The sequence below is a fragment of the Pristiophorus japonicus genome, chromosome 7 (assembly GCF_044704955.1).
Source record: "Pristiophorus japonicus isolate sPriJap1 chromosome 7, sPriJap1.hap1, whole genome shotgun sequence".
In the NCBI taxonomy this organism is placed as follows: Eukaryota; Metazoa; Chordata; class Chondrichthyes; family Pristiophoridae; genus Pristiophorus; species Pristiophorus japonicus.
In genome coordinates this window covers 123,313,355-123,334,806 of record NC_091983.1, presented here as the reverse complement: position 1 = coordinate 123,334,806, position 21,452 = coordinate 123,313,355, and the positions used below count along the sequence as shown (strand labels likewise).

Genomic DNA, 21,452 nt, shown 5'->3' with positions numbered 1-21,452 from the left:
TCAGAGGTTTGAGCTATGAGGAAAAGCTGAAGAAATTTGGGCTTGACAGCCTGGAACAGAAGTATCTTAGAGGTACTCTTATACAGCTATACAAGATAAACAACTTGCATTTATACAGTGCCTTTAATATAGAAAATGCCCAAGAATGCTTCATAAAAGGTGTAAAGAAGAAATGGACACCCAAACCAAATTTTAAAAAATAGATGGGGTGACCAAGGGTTTTAAGGAGAGGAAGATGGAGAGGTGAAGAGGTTTAAGAAAAGAATTTCAGAGCTTGGGACCAAGGTGGCTAAGGCATAACCACCAATGGTAGAGTGAAGGAGGGGGAATACACAAGAGGCCAGAGGCAAGAATGCACATTTAGTGTGTTAATCTGCTAATCTTCATTACTCAAGGCAACTTAATTACAAAACAAACTTAAATCATAGTTCTAATCTTAATGTCATTTGGATTGAATATTCATTATGATAGGCTCCCTCTTGCAAGCCTCCTTGTGGCTGGAGCGAGTGGCACTGGTACAGTCTGGGAGCAGGTCACTTACCCTTTTTGCTGCAGCCATTGGGAGAACAGAGGTACTTCACACCAAAAAATAAAAATATGGTAACAAACTTTGGCTCAAGAGTAGATGTACAGGCAGCACCATAACATAAACCTACTTCCCACCACAAGACTATTGAGCACATTGTACAGCTTGTAGCTGACTACCCAATCGTTACATGAAATCAAATTGCTAGTAACGGAGCCCCTGAAGTAAGCACTGGCTTGCAGCCCACACCCACCCTCCTTTTTAAAATCATGGGAATGGTGCGTATTACCCATTGTGTACTGCAGCCCTCGGATCCTGACTGCTCTTCACTTTAATCATCAGCAAGGAAAAAAGGAGGAAGAACATTGCCATGCCAAAGCAAACCCGGTACACAGCCTTGTATCCAACCAGCACATCACAGTTCACCTGTCCATGGACTCCAGGAATGGATGTGCCCATTCCACCATCGCAAAATCCAGGAATCTGCAAAGAGAGGGTGGGAGAAATTGAAACTACTTAGACTTGTTTTACTCACAGATCTTTAAGTGCCATTTAGAAAAAAAACTTTACTGCTAAGTAGAACTAAAAAACACATTTCTTGTATGAAAGTGGTTTATCTTCATCAGTCTAAAGGACTGGAGTGTTCATCCAAATAAGAGCTTTGAACTTTAATTTATTTTAATCAACACTCTGAGACCATGCAGGGGTTATCCTTGGAGTAATATGGCATCATTCATTGTGCTAAACACAGCTATTGAGTTTATTTGAAGACAATTGACATTCAATTCCTGGACACCGGTTATCCCCCTCCCAGTTGTGTATAAATTGCACAAGATGCTGAACTACAAGGAAACAAAGGAGAAAGGCCACTTTAATGTTCTAAGAATGAGCAAGTGATCCAGTGGCATCCAGAACCAGAGCACATCCCTTGTAACTCTGCTCAAGTTTCAGTCCTGCTTGTACTCAGCATCAACCAGTTACTTGAATTGATGTGGTGTTATTACAATGCATGGTCAAAATGGACATTATCCTTTTCACTATCACTGTAACAGCTGCTGAAATGGAATTTGTGAACCCATACAAGTCTGTGTCCCACTTAAAAGTCCCTCTGTTTAGGCTAAAGAACCCCTTTCAACACACACATTTAATACTTATAAAGATTTGTATTTTACTTCTGCAGCAGAGTTCAAACAAGCCCATTTACTAATAAAATAAAGCTCTACTCTACTCTACTCACCCATTAGTTTTTGTTTAGCAAGAAATAGGAGTAAAAGGATGTCAGTGTTCCTTAGTAAGTAAGGGTGGTAGCGTCGTGGTTATGTTATTGGATTGGTAATGCAGAGGCCTGGGCTAATAAACCACAGAACATGAGTTCAAATCCCACCATGACAGTTCGATCAAATTTAATACTGCTATTGGTAAAAGTGACCACAGATGCTGTAAAAACCCAACTGGTTCACTAATGTCCTGCGTGGAAGGTAACCTGCCAGCCCCACACCAACATGCTTGATTCTTACAAAAGCAAAATACTGCAGATGCTGGAATCTGAAATAAAAACAGAAAATGCTGGAAATCTCAGCAGGTCAGGCAGCATCTGTGGAGAGAAAAACAGAGTTAACGATTCAGGTCAACGACCCTTCGTCGGTACTTGATTCTTAACTGCCCTCTGAAATGGTCGATCAAGCCACTACAAAGAACTGCAGCAGTCTACCACCACCTTTTCAAGAGCAAATAGGGAAGGATGCCAACCTCGCCAATGATGTTAACATGCCAGTAATTTATTTTTTGAAAATCTGCGATTCTCAATGCAAGTGCCAAGATGCACCCACAGGGGGAACTGGTGCTGATTATCTGGTAGAATTTCCAAGATTGGAAGGAAGTTCCCTTATTTGCTTTTTACAAAAGAAAACAAAACCACTTAAAAGGATGAATGTTAAAATGATGTATTAGGAAAGGAGAATTGAGTAAATCATAAAACATGGAATTACACAGAAATAGGACATTTGGCCCAACCAGTCCATGCCAGCACTCATGCTCCACTGGAGCTTCCTCCCAGCCTTCCTCATCGAACTTTGTCAGTATAACCCCCTATTCCTTTCTCCCTCATGTACTTATCTAGCTTATCCTTAAATGCATCTATACTATTTGCCTCAACTACTCGCTGTGGTAGCGAGTTCCACATTCTCACCACTCTCTTCTCACCAGTTTCTTCTTATTTCCCTGACATCTAAAATGTAAAGATTTATTTGTGTGCCTTTCACTTGTAGACCAGGTTATACATACAAGGGGTGTATACTGTAAACTGCCAACAGATACTCAACCTTCTGGAGCTGCTCTTCCATTCCTGGCATTAACATAATACAAGCCACTCCCACTCCTAGCAGCAGAAAGAACGCGAAGATCAAACGAGTCACTGTTGAATTCTTCCCACTTGGACAGCATCCACATAGAAGGCATGGTGCACTACCGCATAAACATGGTATCTACAGAGAGAGAAAAGAACCAATGAAACTGTACCTCCATATAGTCAGACCATGAAAACAGGTATTTGGTGTTGGATATTGTTTTCCAACTACCTGTAATATGAATTTTTGTAATGATTTATTTTTTAGCACTCACTGAAGGTTGTAATTTTAAGTGAATTGTGTAATACTGCACTCTAGCTACAATAAAGAACATATGCTTTTTAAATTAACATTCCCTTCTTTCATAATGTAAAGGGTTTATTTTCAGACATAGCTGAAATGAAGGGTACCTCATTTGGATAAATCATCTGCCTTGACAAATTGGGTGCGTTTTTTAAGCCTTAGAACAGTTGCATAAAGAAAGAGAAAAATACAAGGAGGGTGGGAGGGAAATAATGCTATTATGTCAATCACCCCATAGCAATTTATGCCTCTAGCTCACCAATCGTATTTGCAATTCTTAGAGCAGTTTTGAGTATGAAAAGTAAAGGTAATCAAAAGTAAAGAACAGAAGGTTGTAGGAAGAGGTAACTGAGGTAGACAGAAAAAGGAGGAGGAAGTAATATCTATACAGACTTTTAAAACAGCAGTTGATAATTATTTGAAAATGAAAAAAAAAAATAAGGGTATGGGGAAAAAAGCATAAAAACGGGACCAGTGGATAGTTCTTTCAGAGCTGGTCCAGATGAAATGGGCTGAAAGAATTTTAAAGCACAGATTCAGGCCTATGACGATGTTATAAAAGGCCAGGGCTTTGAATGAGGTGGGAGAGAGAGAAGTCTGATCTGCACATTTTAATTTACAAATTCAAAGAACCTGTATGCACAAAGATCAGATGTTAGCGTGGCACTGCAGTTATGCAATGCTTGTGCCACACTAACATTTTCAGCATGCTAATGCCAAAAAAAAATAGTGCAAGGCTGTCAGTGGAGACTGGCATCAGTGCAAGTGAGAGCACTTCCAAGAGAGCATACATAACGTGTTACTCCATTCGTTTTTTTTTTAAAAACAGAAAACTTGAACAAGATCAGATAATGTTAAAGAGCTTTGGTTAATACTTTTATGAGTCCAACCAAAACAAACTAAATGGAATAATCAGCATGGATTTAGAAGCATTAGGCTATGACTCACTAATCTACAGGAATTCTTTGGGAGCCTTCCTATTTGGAAATAATTCACTTAGAACTTCAATAGCATTTGATAAAAGGTCTAAATATGAGGGGTCCTTTTTTTTTTAAAAAGAAAAAGAATAAGGTTCGTGAAATTAATTACATTTATTAGCTGGATTGAAGACTGGCTCAGCAATAGCAAGCAGATGTGAAATTATATGAACCAGGCTCGGTCTGTGGATAGTAACTTGCGGACATCAGTAAGGATTTATTCGGGGCTGTCTGGTGTGCATGTTTGTCACAAATTCTGTTAAGGAGGGCACGTCTTGTAGCATAGCATTCGCTAATGACTCAATTAAGTAATCAATTGATGTGCACAGAGGCCACTGATAATATTGGGCAAGTTAAATGGTTCAGCTAAGAAAGGCAGATAGAATGTTAGAATTTAGAGTAACGTACTCTTATTTTTGAAATGAACCAATAGATAATGGAAATAAAAAGCTAACTACAGGAAACACACAGGTCAGCCACCATCAATGGAGAAAAAAAAAGAAGGACAGGCTGACTGGAACTTCTAGAATCATAGAAATTTATAGCACAGGAGGCGGCTATTCGGTCCATGCCATACAACCGAATCAAAAAAAATTGGCCGTTCAGCACATGCGCAAATTATTTTTTTTGCCACGCTTCTGGTCAGCTGTCCGATTGCAAACGCTAATGCAGGGTGCAGCCGCCGCGCAAATGCGCAGTACACCCGGGGTTGAATCAGCCATTTTATAACTTGATTTTCATGGATGACAGCCGCAGCATGCCAGAAGATTCATACAGGAGGCTAACAAAGCTCTTGTGGGGGCTGTGGAGAGGAAATGGCAGGAACGCCACAGGAGGAGTGGATCTAGACCCCTGCCAACAATTTTTAAACAGGGTCTGGCGGGAGATAGCTGAGGAGGTCTCTGCCACAGATACAGTAATAAAGACTGCAACAGTGCTGGAAAAATGTCAATGATCTTTCGAGGGTTGTTAGAGTACAATTTTTTATTCATGCACTCCTTTATTACTTAAAATTATAAATCTGACACTATTCGTTCTCATGCTGTTGCTCTCTCTGAACACTGGGTTGCTTTCTAAAATGCATGACATATTAGGTCAGTGGCTTAGTTTGGCACGCTATTTGCCATGAATGATCTTTACACATTATTAAGACTGCTTTCTGAGATCTCCCAAGATGTTTCCACACTTTGATGTCCTCCTGATGAACCATGTGCAACTTCCATGGCCATTAAACAGAGGCCGATGCAAAGGCTCACCAGTCACAAGCTGAGCCTTGCATGTCACGATCTGGTCCAGTGTCTCTCCAGGAGGCATCCCCAAACACAGCAGCGCTCTAGCAATGTGGCTGCACACCATCTTGGTGCCACTTTGGGTACGAGGAGCAGGCAAGGGAGGGAAGCTAAGGATGTAGTGTCCTTGCACCACAGCAAATCCACACGAGGCACATACTGGAGACAAGGTCACTGTGACCCGTACCTTTATTCACAGGATCAAGAAGTGATGACCCTGCGTGGGACCTCCCTTTATATACCTGGATGACCAGGTGAGGAGTGTCTCCCACAAGTTCACCCCCTGTGGTCAAGGTGTGCATTTCTCAGGTGTATACAGTGTACAATGTTGTTACATAAAAGTTAGTTATGTGAAGGTTACAAACATATCACCCCCACCCCCACCCCCCCAACATCTTTCAGGCGGTCGATGCTCTCTCGTGGAGCGCCGGAGTTGGAGCTCTGATTGTTGAGCCTTGGCATGTGTAATTGTCACCTGTGGTGATTCCGGCTCGTCCGGGCTGACCGCAGGGACTATGCATGCTGTCGACGGTTCTTGTTGCTCGTTCACTGGCAGTGGTGTGGGCAGCATCTCATGATTTTCCTTAGGTTCTTCAGTGTCCATGCTGAACCTTTTTTTTTTAAAACTTGGCCCAGATGCTTGCAGCATATCTGTCCATTGTTGAGTCTGACTACAATGACCCTATTCCCCTCTTTACCAGTTACAGTACCCGCAAGCCACTTGGGCCCCAAAGCGTGATTAAGAACAAATACAGGGTCATCGATTTCTATCCATCTCCCCTTTAAGTTACGGTCATGGCACTCATTTTGGGACTGGCACTTGCCCTCAACAATGTCTGACAAGACTGGGTGAATGAGGGACAGCCGAGTTTAAGTGTACGTTTCATGAGTAGTTCTGCTGGCAGGACCCCCGTGAGCGAGTGCGGTCGGGACCTGTAGGCCAGCAGGAGGCGCCAATGACTGTATTAAAGGGAAGGTCCTTGAATCCGGAGCATGCCTTGCTTTATGATTTGGACCGCACATTCCGCCTGGTCATTGGAAGCCGGCTTGAACAGTGCTGTCCTGACATGTTTGATGCCATTATCCGACATGAACTCCCAGAATTCATAGCGAGTGAAACACGGGCCGTTGTCGCTAACTAGGATGTCCGGCAAGCCGTGGGTCGCAAAGACTGCACGCAGACTCTCCACTATGTGGATGTAGTGCACGAATTCAATATGATACACTCTATCCATTTCGAGTACGCATCAACAACAACGAGGAACAATTTTCCCATGAACGGGCCCGCGTGGTCTACGTGAATACGTGACCATGGCTTGGTGGGCCAGGGCTACGGGCTGAGTGGGGCCTCCCTGGGGGCATTGTCCAGCTAGGCACACGTCATGCACCTGCGAACAGTGTTCCAGGTCTATCAATTCCAGGCCACCATACAGGTGACCAGGCATTGGCCTTCATAAGCATGATGCCTGGGTGCTCGCTGTGGAGTTCCCTGATGAATGCTTCCCTACCTCCCTGGGGCATGACTACCCGGCTGCCCCATAGCAGGCAGTCGGCTTGGATGGAGAGTTCATCCATCCGTCTGTGAAACGGTCTGATCTCTTCAGGGCATGCTCAGTGTGTGGGCGCCCAATCCCCAATCAGGACACATTTCTTAATCAGAGATAGGAGGGGATCTTTGATTGTCAAGGTTTTGACCTGGCGGGCTGTGATGGGGGAGTCTGCGCTGTCAAAGGCATCAACGGCCATGACCATCTCAGCGCTTTGCGCCGCTGCCCCCTCAGTGGTGGCCAGTGGAAGCCTGTTGAGCGCGTCAGCACAATATTCGGTGCCTGGCCGGTGCCGTATGGTGTAGTCATACGCAGCCAGCGTGAGAGCCCATCGCTGTATGCGAGCTGATACATTGGAATTGACAGCTTTGCTGTCAGACAACAGGGATGTTAATGGCTTGTGGTCTGTTTCTAACTCGAACCTTCTGCCAAAAAGGTACTGGTGCATCTTTCACATGCGAGTACTTCCTTTTCAACCATCCCATACCCCATTTCTGCTTGGGAGAGCAACCTGGAGGCATAAGCCACAGGTTGGAGTTGGCCCTCATCATTACTCTGCTGCAACACGCACCCAACCCCATAGGATGCTGCATCGCATGTCAAAACCAATTTCTTACAGGGGTCGTACAGGGTCAATAACTTATTACAACAAAGCAGGTTCCGCACCAGATTGAAAGCCCGTTCCTGACAGTCCTCCTCAAAACCAATCGCAACCCTTACGCAGGAGCACGTGTAGCGGCTCCAGCAATGTACTTAAGTTCGGTAGAAAGTTCCCGAAATAGTTCAATAGTCCCAGAAATGAACGCAACTCTGGCGTGTTGCCGGGCCTGGCCGCGCGACGGATCGCCTCAGTTTTGGATTCGGTGGGCCGGATCCCGTCTGCGGCAACCCTCCTGCCCAAAAACTCGACCTCTGGGGCCAAAAACACACACTTGGACTTCTTTAGTCACAGGCCTACCCGGTCCAGTCGGTGTAGCACCTCATCCACGTTGTGGAGGTGTTCCTCGGTGTCTCGACCCATGATAAGGATGTCGTCCTGAAATACGATTGTTCCAGGGATGGATTTGAGCAGGCTTTCCATGTTCCTCTGAAAGATAGCGGCTGCTGAACGAATGCCAAATGGACATCTGTTGTAGACAAACAGCCCCTTGTGCATGGTGATGGTGGTCAGTAGCTTGGATTCTTCGGCTAGTTCCTGGGTCATGTAGGCCGAAGTGAGGTCCAACTTGGTGAACAGCTTGCTGCCTGCCAGCGTGGCAAAAAAGATCCTCCGCTCTCGGAAGCGGGTATTGGTCCTGAATGGACACTCTGTTGATGGTGGCCTTGTAGTCGCCACAGATCCTGACCGAGCCATCCGTTTTTAGAACAGGGACGATGGGGCTTGCCCAGTCGCTGAATTCAACACGCGAAATTATGTCCTCGCTTAGCAACCTGTCCAACTCACACTCAATTTTCTCCCGCATCACATATGGCACAGCTCTGGCTTTGTGATGCACTGGTGTGGCGTCCGGGGTGATGCATATCCTTACTTTGGTGCCTTTGAAAGTCCCGACACCAGGTTGAAATAATGACTCGAACTTTACTAGGACCTGTGAGCATGAACTTCGCTCCGCAGATGAAATGGCGTGCACATCCCCCCCATTTCCAGTTCATCTCGGCTAGCCAGCTCCTCCCCCAAAAGCGCGGGACCATTTCCCGGGACAATCTAGAGTCGCAGCCAGTTCTGAGATCCATTATGTGTGACCACCAACATTGCACTGCCTAGCATGGAGATGATCTCTTTGGTGTACGTCCGTAGTTGCGTGTCAATGCGTTCTAGTTTGGGTCTGCTAGCTCTGAGTGGCCACAGTTTCTCGAATTGTTGGACACTCATAAGTGACTGGCTGGCTCCTGTGTCCAGCTCCATGCGTACCGGGATGCCGTTTAACAGTACTCTCAATCATAGGTGGTGTTTTTGTACGAGCTGTGGATGTTTGCCACCTGGACCTGCTGAACTTCAGCGTCCATTGCTGTGTCCCAGTCATACCCCTGCCTTGCAGATCCCTCTTGTGGTTCATCCACTTCGTAAACCAGCCTCACTGCAGGCTTCCTCCACATCCTGGCAAAATGTCCACTAAGTTACAATTTCTGCAAATGAATTGTTGAAAGCGGCAGGTCTTCGCAGCATGTCTGCCCCCGCACCTCAGCATGAGCTGAGATTGTTGTGAACAAAAGAGCTGTTACCAGGCATTCCTCTCTGATTGTCTCTTTGATTACTCTTGAGCACTCTGTTTGTGGGTATCAATGGTCCCATCCCTGGACATATTGTCTCTTGTGATTGTGTAAATGTCCATTCAACCTGCCATTGTCTTTGTTGAGGGCCCACCCTAGAGTCTGTTACTGCCTGGTTGGTGTTGAATTGCCCTTGCCTGCCTGCGGGGTTCTGAGTCGCGTTTACCATGTTAACTCCCTGCTCCATCGCCACGTTGGGAGCAGAGCTGCGCGCGTATATGATCTTGGTTTCCTCCTCCTCCACCATGAAGGTTTGAGCCATCAATGCCGCTGCTTCCAAGGTCAAGTCCTTGGTCTCAATTAGCTTCCTAAAAATCCCAGCATGATCAATGCCCTCAAATGAAGAAATCCCATAACATCTCCCCCTGCAGGCATCTGTGAACTTAGAGGCTGGCCAAGCGCCGAAGGTCCGCAACAAAGTCCGATATGCTCTGCCCTTCCCGACGTCCGTGCATATAGAATCGGTGTCGGGCCATGTGTATACTACTCGCCGGTTTGAGGTGCTCACCGATCAGTTTGCTGAGCTCCTCGAAGGTCTTGTCCGCTGGCTTCTCGGGTGTGAGCAAGTCTTTCATCAGCGCGTACTTCTTAGGTCCACAGCTGGTCAGTAGATGCGCCCTTCGCTTGTCTGCTGCTGCCGCTCCCAGCCAGTCCTTCGTGACAAAGCTCTGCTGGAGCCTCAACAAAATCGTCCCAGGCCTCACCAACACAGTACCATTCCTCCGTGCTACCGGTGGCCATTCTCGAGTCATTGATTCCCGTTTCTCGTCGCCAAATTTTGTGTCCTTACACACTACAGCAAATCAACATGAGGCACATACTGGAGACAAGGTCACTCTGTGACCTGTACCTTTATTCACAGGACCAAGAAGTGATGACCCTGCTTGGGACCTCCTTTTATATACCTGGATGACCAGGTGAGGAGTGTCTCCCACAAGTTCACCCCCTGTGGTCAAGGTGTGCATTTCTCAGTTGTATACAGTGTACAGTGTTGTTACATAAAGGTTACAGTTATGTGAGGTTACAAACATGACAAAGGGTAAGCCGGTGGTAAAAGACCATGGGGCAGGGGTGTTGGTTATAATGTTGTTGTAATATAATTACAGTTTAATCACAACTGATGTTATTTTATTAAAGTTTCAACATTTTCAAATGATGTTTACAAAGTTAGGTACATTTTTTTGTCCACTTTAACCATTCCTGTGTAATGTCTCATTTGTAGAATAAGAGTGGGAATAGTCAACATGGTGGGATAGAACTGTTAATGCAAGGCTTTTGCAGCGGCGATATTTCCACAAGTCTCTCTCTTTCCCTGCAATCCCTGTCCCCTCATGATGGCTAAGTTGTGTAGTATGAAGCACACCACTGAACTCAGAGACCTGCTGAGGGGAGTATTGCAGGCTGCCTCCAGAGTGGTCCAGGCATCGGAAGCGCTGCTTGAGCACTCCAATTGTCTGTTTGATGATGTTGAGTGTGGCTGCACGGCTCTCATTATAGCGATACTCTGAGGGTTCCAGAGGAGGGTCATGAGCCAGGTGGCGAAGCCGTAACCTTTGTCTCCCAGTATCCAGCTCTGGCCTTGTGGCTGAAACTGGAACAGGCCTGAGATAGTGCTCTCACGCAAGATGAAAGCATCATGGATGCTCCCTGGATATTGGGCATTGACTGCCATAATGTGCTGAGTATGGTTGCAGACGATTTGTTCATTCATAAAGTGGAATCCCTTTCTGTAAACCTCTGGATTATGTAAAGGTACTCGCAGGGCACCCTGAACCTTGGGGAAGCCAGTAAATCGTCCAAAACCCACAGCCCTCTCACTTTGGGGCTCCTTGGTCATTGGGAAGTTTATGAAGTCCATCTTGCATGCGTGCAGTGCAGTAGTCACCTGGCAAATGTAGCAATGTGTAGCATGCTGCAAGATGGAGCATATGTCCCCTGCTGAAGGGGGCCGGAGGCATAGAAGGCAAGTGCCACAGTCACCTTCACCTTGACGGGCAGTGCAGTCCTGTTGCCGCTGGTAGGCTGTAGACCTGCCTGTACGAGCTGGCATAACTGTCTGCACTTCTTTTTGGAAGCACAGCTTTCTAATGCACTGTGCCGCAGAGAGCTGCAGGTATGAGCGATATTCATTGTAATGTCTTTGGGGTTAAGGCCTTCTCCCCATACATCTGTGACCTCTTCGATTACATTCAAAATGATCATCAATAAGCCTTCTTGCAGCTCAACCCCATATAAATATAGTAGCCAGGAATAATGGCTGACAAAGCACAGCCCCCATCTTTTAAAATGTCCTTTAAAACAAACTCTAAACTCACATAAAACCACTATGAAAAACACAGCCTTCTCCAAATCCTTTTATGCACTGAACTTCTCCCGTTTTCAAGATGGCGCTGATAGTGCTAGGTGCGACTGCTTTTTGCTTGCGGGTTCCCAGGCCGACGTTAAATTGGGCGATATCGCCGAAAGTTCCGCCCGGAGCACTAGCGCAGCGTTGCACGCGGATTTGTGTCATCCGTACACCAGTCATTGAAAACAAACATGCAGGTGCGGCAAGCAGTGAGGAAGGCAAATGGTATGTTGGCCTTCATTGCAAGAGGATTTGAGTACAGGAGCAAGGATGTCTTACTACAGTTATACAGGGCCTTGGTGAGACCACACCTGGAGTATTGGTCTCCTTACCCAAGAAAGAATATACTTGCCATGGAGGGAGTGCAGCGAAGGTTCACCAGACTGAGTCCTGGGATAACAGGACTGTCGTCTGAGGAGAGATTGGGTCGACTAGGCCTGTATTCACTAGAGTTTAGATGAATGAGAGGGGATCTAATTGAAACATAAAATTCTGACTGGGTTGGATAGACTGGATGCGGGGGGGGGGAGGATGTTTCCCCTGGCTGGGAAGTCTAGAACAAGGGGTCAGTCTCAGGATGCGGGATAGGAAATTTAGGACCGAGATGAGAAGTGTTTTCACTCAGAGGGTGGTGAACCTGTGGAATTCTCTACTACAGAAGGCTATGGAGGCCAAGTCACTGAATATATTTAAGAGGGAGATAGATAGATTTCTAGAATCAAAAGAAATCAAGGGGTATGGGGAAAAAGCAGGAATATGGTGTTGAGATAGAGGATTAGCCATGATCATATTGAATGGCGGTGTAGACTCGAAGGGCCGAATGGCCTACTGCTGCTCCTGTTTACCATGTTTCTATACAAACGGTGAAAACATCAGGCGGACGCTAATTTTAGCGCCGCGGCAAAACTACCGCAAGTTCCACCCGGTGCAAAATGTTGTGCAGAATCGTTTTTGTGACCCGACCAGGCGCTAAACAGAGTGCAAATTAGCTGAAAATCCAGCCCAAGATATTCACTAAGAACCATACCCATGTCTTCCGCCTCCACACACAGGTTTCCTTTATGGTTCTTAAGCCTTACTCTTGCTCTTTATGTATTTTTTTTAAATTCTGTTTCCCTTGATTTTGCTTGCCAATATTTTTCCATGCCCTCTTTGCTTCCCTAATTTCCTTTTTAATTTCACTCCTGCACATTATATTTTGAGTTTTTACAGTCATCATCATAGGCAGTCCCTCGGAATCGAGGAAGATTTGTTTCCACTCTTAGCATGAGTTCTTAGGTGGTTGTACAGTCCAATACGAGAACCAGTGTCTCGGTCACAGCTGGGACAGACAGTGGTTGAAGGAAAGGGTGGGTGGGACTGGTTTGTCGCACACTCCTTCCGCTGCCTGCGCTTGATTTCTGCATGCTCTCGGCGTTGAGACTCTAGGTGCTCAGCGCCCTCCCGCATGCACTTCCTCCACTTCGGGAAGTCTTTGGCCAGGGACTCCCAGGTGTCAGTGGGGATGTCGCACTTTATCAGGAAGGCTTTGAGGGTGTTCTTGTAACGTTTCCTCTACCCACATTTGGCTCGTTTGCCATGAAGGAGTTCCGAGTAGAGCGCTTGCTTTGGGAGTCTCGTGTCTGGCATGTGAACTATGTGGCCTGCCCAGCAGAGCTGATCAAGAGCGGTCAGTGCTTCAATGCTGGGGATGTTAGCCTGAATGAGGACACTAATGTTGGTGCGTCTGTCCTCCCAGGGGATTTGTAGGATCTTGCGGAGACATCGTTGGTGGTATTTCTCCAGCGACTTGGTGTCTACTATACATGGTCCACGTCTCAGCCATACAGGAGGGCGGGTATTACTATGGCCCTGTAGACCATGAGCTTGGTGACAGTTTTGAGGGCCTGGTCTTCAAACACTCTTTTCCTCAGGAGGCCGAAGGCTGCACTGGCGCACTGGAGGCGGTGTTGGATCACATCATCAATGCCTGCTCTTGTTGATAGGAGGCTCCCAAGATAGGGGAAGTGGTCCACGTTGTCTAGGGCCGCACCGTGGATCTTGATGTCTTGGGGGAGGGGGGGGGGCGGGGCAGTGCTGTGTGGCGAGGACAGGCTGGTGGAGGACCTTTGTATTACTAATGTTTAGCGTAAGGCCCATGCTTTCATACGCCTCGGTAAATACGTCGATTTTGTCCTAGGGTTCAGCCTCTGTGCACAGACGCAGGCATCGTCCGCATACTGTAGCTCGACGACAGAGGTTGGACTGGTCTTGGACCTGGCCTGGAGACGACGAAGGTTGAACAGCTTCCCACTGGTTGTGTAGTTTAGTTCCACTCCAGCGGGGAGCTTGTCAACTGTGAGGTGGAGCATGGCAGCGAGGAAGATTGAGAAGAGGGTTTTTACAGTATTGCGCCCTCGGTATCTGTCATATAATCCTATATGCCCCTTGACATCCAGGGGGCTCGAGATTAATTAGTTCCACCTTTTTTTTTTTTAAAAAAGGGAACATACTTGCTCAGACCCTCACTATCTGCTCCTTGAATGCCTCCCACTGCTCGGACACTGATTTAGCTGAATAGAAACATAGAGAATAGGTGCAGTTGTAATGTAGCAGTTTCCAGTCCACTGTGGCTAAATCACATCTCAGCTTTTACCCAATTGAGAACTTTTATTCATGATCTATCTTTGTCCTTTTCCATAACTACCCTAAATCTAACTGAATTATGATCACTACCACCAAAATGCTCTCCCACGGATACCCATTCCACTTGCCCAACTTCATTCCCTAAAACTAAATCCAGAACCACCCCCTTTGTTGGGCTTGCTACATACTGGCTGAAAAAATTCTCCTGAATGCATTTTATGAATTCTGCTCCCTCTACACCTTTCACACTAGTTCTATCGCAGTTATTAGGATAGTTGAAATCCCCTACTATTACTGCCCTATAGTTATTGCATTCTCAGAAACTTGCCTATGTAACTAGTAGAGTGGACAAGGGAGAACCAATGGATGTGGTACATTTGGACTTTCAAAAGGCCTTTGACAAGGGCCCCACACAAGAGATTGGTGTGCAAAATCAAAGTACATGGTATTGGAGGTAATATACTGACGTGGATAGAGAACTGGTTGGCAGACAGGAAGCAGAGAGTCGGGATAAACGGATTCTTTTCACAATGGCAGGCAGTGACTAGTGGAGTGCCGCAGGGCTCAGTGCTGGGACCCCAGCTCTTTACAATATATATCAATGATTTGGATGAAGGAATTGAATGTAATATCTCCAAGTTTGCAGATGACACTAAACTGGGTGGCAGTGTGAGCTGTGAGGAGGATGCCAAGAGGAGGATGCCAAGAGGCTGCAGGGTGACTTGGACAGATCAGGTGAGTGGGCAAATACATGGCAGATGAAGTATAATGTGGATAAATGTGAGGTTATCCATTTTGGGGGCAAAAACACAAAGGCAGATTATCTGAATGGCGGCAGATTAGGAAAAGGGGAGGTGCAATGAGACCTGGGTGTCATGGTTCATCAGTCATTGAAAGTTGGCATACAAGTACAGCAGGCAGTGAAGGCAGCAAATGATATGTTGGCCTTCATAGCTAGGGGATTTGAGAATAGGAGCAGGGAGGTCTTACTGCAGTTGTACAGGGCCTTGGTGTGGCCTCATCTGAAATACTGTGTTCAGTTTTGGTCTCCTAATCTGAGGAAGGACATTCTTGCTATTGAGGGAGTGCAGCGAAGGTTCACCAGACAGATTCCCGGGATGACAGGACTGACATATGAGGAGAGAGTGGATCAACTGAACCTTTATACATTGGAGTTTAGAAGGATGAGGGGATCTCATAGAAACATAAGATTCTGACGGGATTGGACAGGTTAGATGCAGGTAGAATGTTTCCGATGTTGGGGAAGTCCAGAACCAGGGTCACAGTCTAAGGATAAGGGGTAGGCCATTTAGGACTGAGATGAGGAGAAACTTCTTCACTCAGAGTTGTTAACCTGTGGAATTCCCTGCCGCAGAGAGTTGTTGATGCCAGTTCCTTGGATATATTCAAGAGGGAGTTAGATATGGCCCTTACGGCTAAAGGGATCAAGGGGATGGAGAGAAAACAGGAAAGGGTTACTGAGGGAATGATCAGCCATGATCTTATTGAATGGTGGTGCAGGCTCGAAGGGCCGAATAGCCTACTCCTGCACCTATTTTCTATGTTTGCTCTTCTATCTCCTTCTGACTGTTTAGGGGTCTATAGTACACTCCCAGCAGCGTGATCACCTCTTTTGTTCTTCAATTCAACCCATATGGCCTCATTTGATGATCCTTCTAACATATCATCTCTCCTCACAGCTGCAATCGTTCCTTTAATCAATATTACGACCTGCCCTCCCTTTTTATCCCCCTCTCTATCTCGTCTGAAAACCCTGTAACCAGGAATGTTGAGCTGATATTCCTGCCTTTCTTTTATCCATGTCTCAGTAATAGCTGTAATATCATACTCTCATGTCTAAGAATGCAAGAAATAGGAACAGGTGTAGGCGATACAGCCCTCGAGCCTGCTCCGCCATTCAATAAGATCATTGCTGATCTGATCTTGGCCTCAGTTGATCTGACTTATTCCTAGACTCCTTGCATTGAAGTATATACATTTAGCACTGCCAATCTCCCCAAGTTGTCTATTTTCTAGCCTTTGTTTCCTCTGCCTTCCAAACTCGCTTATTAATTTTCTGCCTGTCATTTCCAACTTTTCTTTTCTCCTTTCTGAATCTACTTTCGGGTTCCCATCCCCTTGCCAAGCTAGTTTCAACCCTCCCTAACAGCACTGGCAAACACCCCCCAAGCAAGGATATTGGTCCTAGCCCTATTGAGGTGCAATCCATCCGGCTTGTACAGGTCCCACCTCCCCAAGAAACAGTTCCAAGGCCTCAGAAATCTAAAGCACTCCCTCCTGCACCATCTCTCCAGCCACGCATGCATCTGCTCTATCCTCCTACAAAGTAAATAATTCTTTAGATCAAGTAAAATTGAAGCATACTGCAACTTTAAAATAATTTAAATTACTGGACATAATTAGTCAGTCAATAATCACTAAAAAAAAAAATCAAGTTGGGAATTAATCATTAACTTTAGCATAAGCAGAAGAATTAGTTGAAAGTGCAGGAGAGTAGAATGCAAGTCACTCAAGAAGTCAATACATTGGGGAGTGTTTAATTTCACACTCGTCAGCAGGGAGAATGCTGAAAGCCGGCCAGTGATTTCCCAAGAGGGGAGAGAAAATCTTCAAACAAATAAAAATCATAGAGCAAGTCACCACGAGTCACTCAACTGCCACCTGTTAGTCAGTTCAAGAACATCACTGGCAGAGGAGTCCCGCAGGTTGCTGTCCCACCCGGTCAGCTAGAGAATGCAATAGTGTGCATATAACCTCTAAAGAGGGAGATGAAAGGCAAACCAGAGGGTTGCAACAAAAAGTGTTCAGTTAGCATTCGCACAGCAAACACAATACTGGACCATACTAAATTATTTTCCTGTGGGTATATGCACCATATAATGCATTGCTTCGTCCATAGCACATGATTTATAGATAGCCACAAAACAACAGTAGCAATTATACTCTGAATGGAAGTTGGATTGGTGCTGTGGAAGACTGGAGGGATCTGGGGATACAGGTTTTTAAGACATTAAAGCCAGCGCCTCAGGTTTAGAAGGCGGTTAAAAAAACCTAATGGAATTCTTTATCACAAGAGGAATAGAATATAAAAAAATTCGAAGTACTGATGAACCTATACAAGACCTTAAATAGACCTCGTAGTGTACTGTGTGTAATATTGGGCTCCACACTATAGGAAGGATATTGAGGCTTTAAAGAAGACACAATGCAGATTCACTAGGATGCTACCTGGTACGAGGAAATAAAAATACGAAGGCAGCCTTGGAAAATTATATATTTTGTTAAATTAGAATAATGCAGATTATGGGGGGGATAATAGAAGTGTTTAAAATTCTGAAAGGATGGGACAGGGTAGATAAAGCAGATTGTTTTCAGTAGTTGAGGGATCAATAACAAGAGGTCCTAGATACAAGATTAAATGTAAGAGATTTAGAACAGAGGGCAAGAGAAACTTCTTTACATTGATATTTGCGAGGTTGTGGATGGAATTTGTTTTCAGGATTAGTAGTTGAGGCAGAAACTATGCCAACATTCATTAGATTGAATTGGTGGGTAAAGGGATATAGGAACAGAGTGAGTAAATGTGATTAGGACTTTTTGCTCAGTGGAGGGTAAATAGCAACAGAGATTGAATGGGCCAAATGGCCTGTTTCTGTATTGTAACATCTATGCATTTCTATTGCTGCCCAATGTATTATAGAATATACTCACTCTTTAATCAGAAAAAGTCATACACCAAAGAGTGAATATTTACCTACCAACCAGAATGCCACAAATGAAAGAGGAAAAAATAAATACATTAGCCAATTCAGCAGTGATGGTCTGTCGTAGCCACGGCAATGACAGACAGAACCAATGATTTTCTTTTCTCCTTCAATACAATGAGGCGCAATATGGCTACTGATACCATCACGTGTCACATTAGAACTATTCCAAGTTTTTATTTTAAAGATTAAATGTTAATCTATACCCAAGTTATAAACAGAAAACATGTCAAGTAAGGTTTTTAACCAACGGGCAAACCACACTCATGATTACAAGATAGTTACAGATGAGTAAAGCCATGAGTCTAACTAAATTCATCCATCCAGAAAGATTCCACCAATTGCAGCATCCACGACCACAGGGCTTTTGCTTTCATTGCTGTTTGGATGTCTATTCCATATATTGATCACCCAAACTGGCCTTCTCCTAGCTTCAATCTATATTGCATTGCAACATAAATTAAATGAATAACCCAGATGTACCTTTTCCATTCCTTTAACACTCATGTATACTTCTGATACAAAAGTCACGAGTTTATGTCATGTTACATCTACCTTTTGGACAAATACAATGTCCAACTGATATGTGGAGTATACCCACTATTTTAACTCAATACTCAAGTATAACCATTTTCTATATAAAATTAATGACCAACATTTGTACAACCAAAGTGAATAATTCACATTCGGCCAATCTCGTTTAGAGATTTTATAGCTCACAGCTGCCATCAACATTTAATCTTTCTAAATACAGGTTCAACCTCCAATCCAGAATTCCTGAATCCAGAATGTTCCGGAATCCGGACACTGGGCTAATCCGTGGTGGGGTCGTCCGGAAACCGGAAAATGCTCCGATATCCGGACTCGCCCCGCCTCGGCGAACCGAGTGCGCCCGCCCCGACTTCGCTAGAGTCCCCCTCCCTCCCTCCCCCTTACCTCGGCTGCCCGACCCCACCTACCTCAGGCCAGACAAGGAACTTCTCCACGGCAGCGGGGCCCCGCCCGATCAGGTCCTCGGCAGTGGGGGCCCCCCCCCCTCCCTTTGACGATCTGAAATCCGGAAATACCCACACCTGGGCTCGGGCGTTTCCAGATTTGTGACGTCAGAAAGACATTCCGAAGTCTGGAAAACACGGAAATCGGCCTCGGTCCCTAGCTTGCCGGATTTGGGAGGTCGAACCTGTATAGATCTTGTGATTTACAGCAATAATCAAAGGGAAATTAGCAGCTCAACTTGGAGTTTTCAAGGTAGGCTACAGCTCCAGGAAAGCCCACTCTGAAAACTCAGGTCAGTTTGTATCCCAACAAACTGGCAGCCAGGGAAGATTTGTTGCTGCAAACACGACATTTGTTGCAGTGCAAACTCATTTGACGCAGTTTTCATGAAGGTCAAATTAAAATTGAATACAATGGGCAGGAAATTAGTCAGAGGCTTCCAGTGATCGAATGCCTTTGATTCACAGAAAAGAATGCACTTACCTGGTGCCTCCGTATCTTCAGACCCTAAAGTCCCACATATCCCAAGGAGTGCATGCGGTTCACAAGTGTCCCTGGGATCATGTGGGCCAGCCCAACTAATCACAAAGGGGGATTCACATTATGCTTATGGGGATTCTATTTACATACAGAATCCTCAAGCATAATAGGAATCATCTAAAAAAAAAACTTTCACTTCACTTTAATAAAAATAAATCGTTAAAATTAAAATGCAATTTAACATTTAAAAACACAATGTAATTTTGACAAAAACATTTTTAATGCAGCCAAAAATAACCCAAACTAATTTTAAAGGTTTTTGAATGTTTAAATGATTTTGAAACATTTTAAGTCGTCCTTACGCCTGCCTTTATCAGGTGCAAGAACTTTGTGGCCATTTGCTGGGCAGTAGTTAGGCAAATAGCCCAACTCTGCGCTGGCGAATGTCCATTTCCAGCCGATTCGTACGATTGGTCAGGCTCAAACTTGACAAATCACAAATTCCGGGTTTTTGCACAGGCGCAACGTGCGGAAATCCAAACTTTGCGGGGCACTTACGAGCGCGTACGCTACGCCGTTCAGCCCCGGAAAATCGGGTCAACGTTAACAACCAACCCCCTCTATTTTTAAAGGATATGCGTCTTGCAGCACTTAACATCCTCCAATGCAATACTTTGTGCTTTCATCAATCTATTGCAGTCAATTATGTGGCTTATATGTTTTCAGGAAACCCTGCATACATTCAAAATGTGACCCTTGGGCACACCTTTCACTGCAACACTAACCCAGCCTCCCTCACAACCTGTCTGTGGAAACATTGGGGCGGGGGGCGAAAGGACATCAAATTTGGGAATTGGTAGACATTTTACACACCACATGCACACAACTCAGCTTTTAAAGCACTAAACTATCTGAAATGTTTACATAATCCGATGAAGACCGTTATCTATTTAAAGGCCTTGTCCACCATGACTCATATCTTCAACATCACATGTCAATTACATCACCAGCCCAGGAAAACCTCTCATCGCAGAGGCAATGCGTCTAAAAATAAGACAGACCGGGTCTTAATAACAGCACTTCAATAAAAATTGCTGCCCCCCAAACCAAGTGCACCCAGGTGAAACAAAAGCCAAGGCACGAGCAGCGGGCGCAGTATCTGCTCTCCCTTTGTTGTCTGCCCCGGCACCGCTCCCGGACACCCAGCCGGCACAGTCTCTCTCTCTCACACACACACACACAGACATTTCCCGGACACCCAGCCGGCACAGTCTCTCTCTCTCACACACACACACAGAGACATTTCCCGGACACCCAGCCGGCACAGTCTCTCTCTCTCACACACACACATTTTCCGGACACCCAGCCGGCACAGTCTCTCTCACACACACACACACACACACAGAGACATTTTCCGGACACCCAGCCGGCACAGTCTCTCTCTCTCACACACACACACACACACACACAGAGACATTTCCCGGACACCCAGCCGGCACAGTCTCTCTCACACACACACACACACACAGAGACATTTCCCGGACACCCAGCCGGCACAGTCTCAGACATTTCCAACGCCTTTATGAATAACACCTTTGCTAAACTATCCGCCGAGCACTGCACTGAAGCTGCGCACCTACCCAGCTGGCTAGAGAACAAGCTCCAAGCACAGCGCCCATGGCTGCGCCGCTCTCGCTGCCGCTCCGGCGCCGGCAGAGTGACAGCTTGTTTACACACGCAACGCTTCCGCTCCGGGCTCATCCCATCCCATTCCTGCTCCTGCAACACCGCCACTTCCGGCTCTGGCCAAGCCACGCCAGGAGCCCCGAGCATCTCTCGTAATAAAATATGTGTCTATATATACATATATATATATATATATATACGTGTGTGTATTTGATGCAAATATGCACTTACATTTTTTGCAATATATTTTTTCCATTATTTCAATATTATGAATT

At 45.5% G+C, this 21,452-nt stretch overlaps 1 protein-coding gene across 1 annotated transcript in view; it reads right to left on the bottom strand.

The window, feature by feature from the left end:
• The window catches only part of serinc1 (serine incorporator 1), a 37,643-nt gene extending 16,392 nt beyond the window's left edge, over positions 1–21,251 (bottom strand). The window contains exons 1-3 of the mRNA XM_070885297.1: positions 21,132–21,251; positions 2,848–3,009; positions 816–1,009 (exon numbers count right to left, since the gene is read on the bottom strand). Of these exons, the coding sequence (XP_070741398.1) occupies positions 816–1,009; positions 2,848–3,009; positions 21,132–21,170 (395 nt within the window). The 5' untranslated portion in view covers positions 21,171–21,251. The remainder of the gene's footprint in view (positions 1–815; positions 1,010–2,847; positions 3,010–21,131) is intronic.
• Between the last annotated feature and the right edge of the window lie 201 nt (positions 21,252–21,452).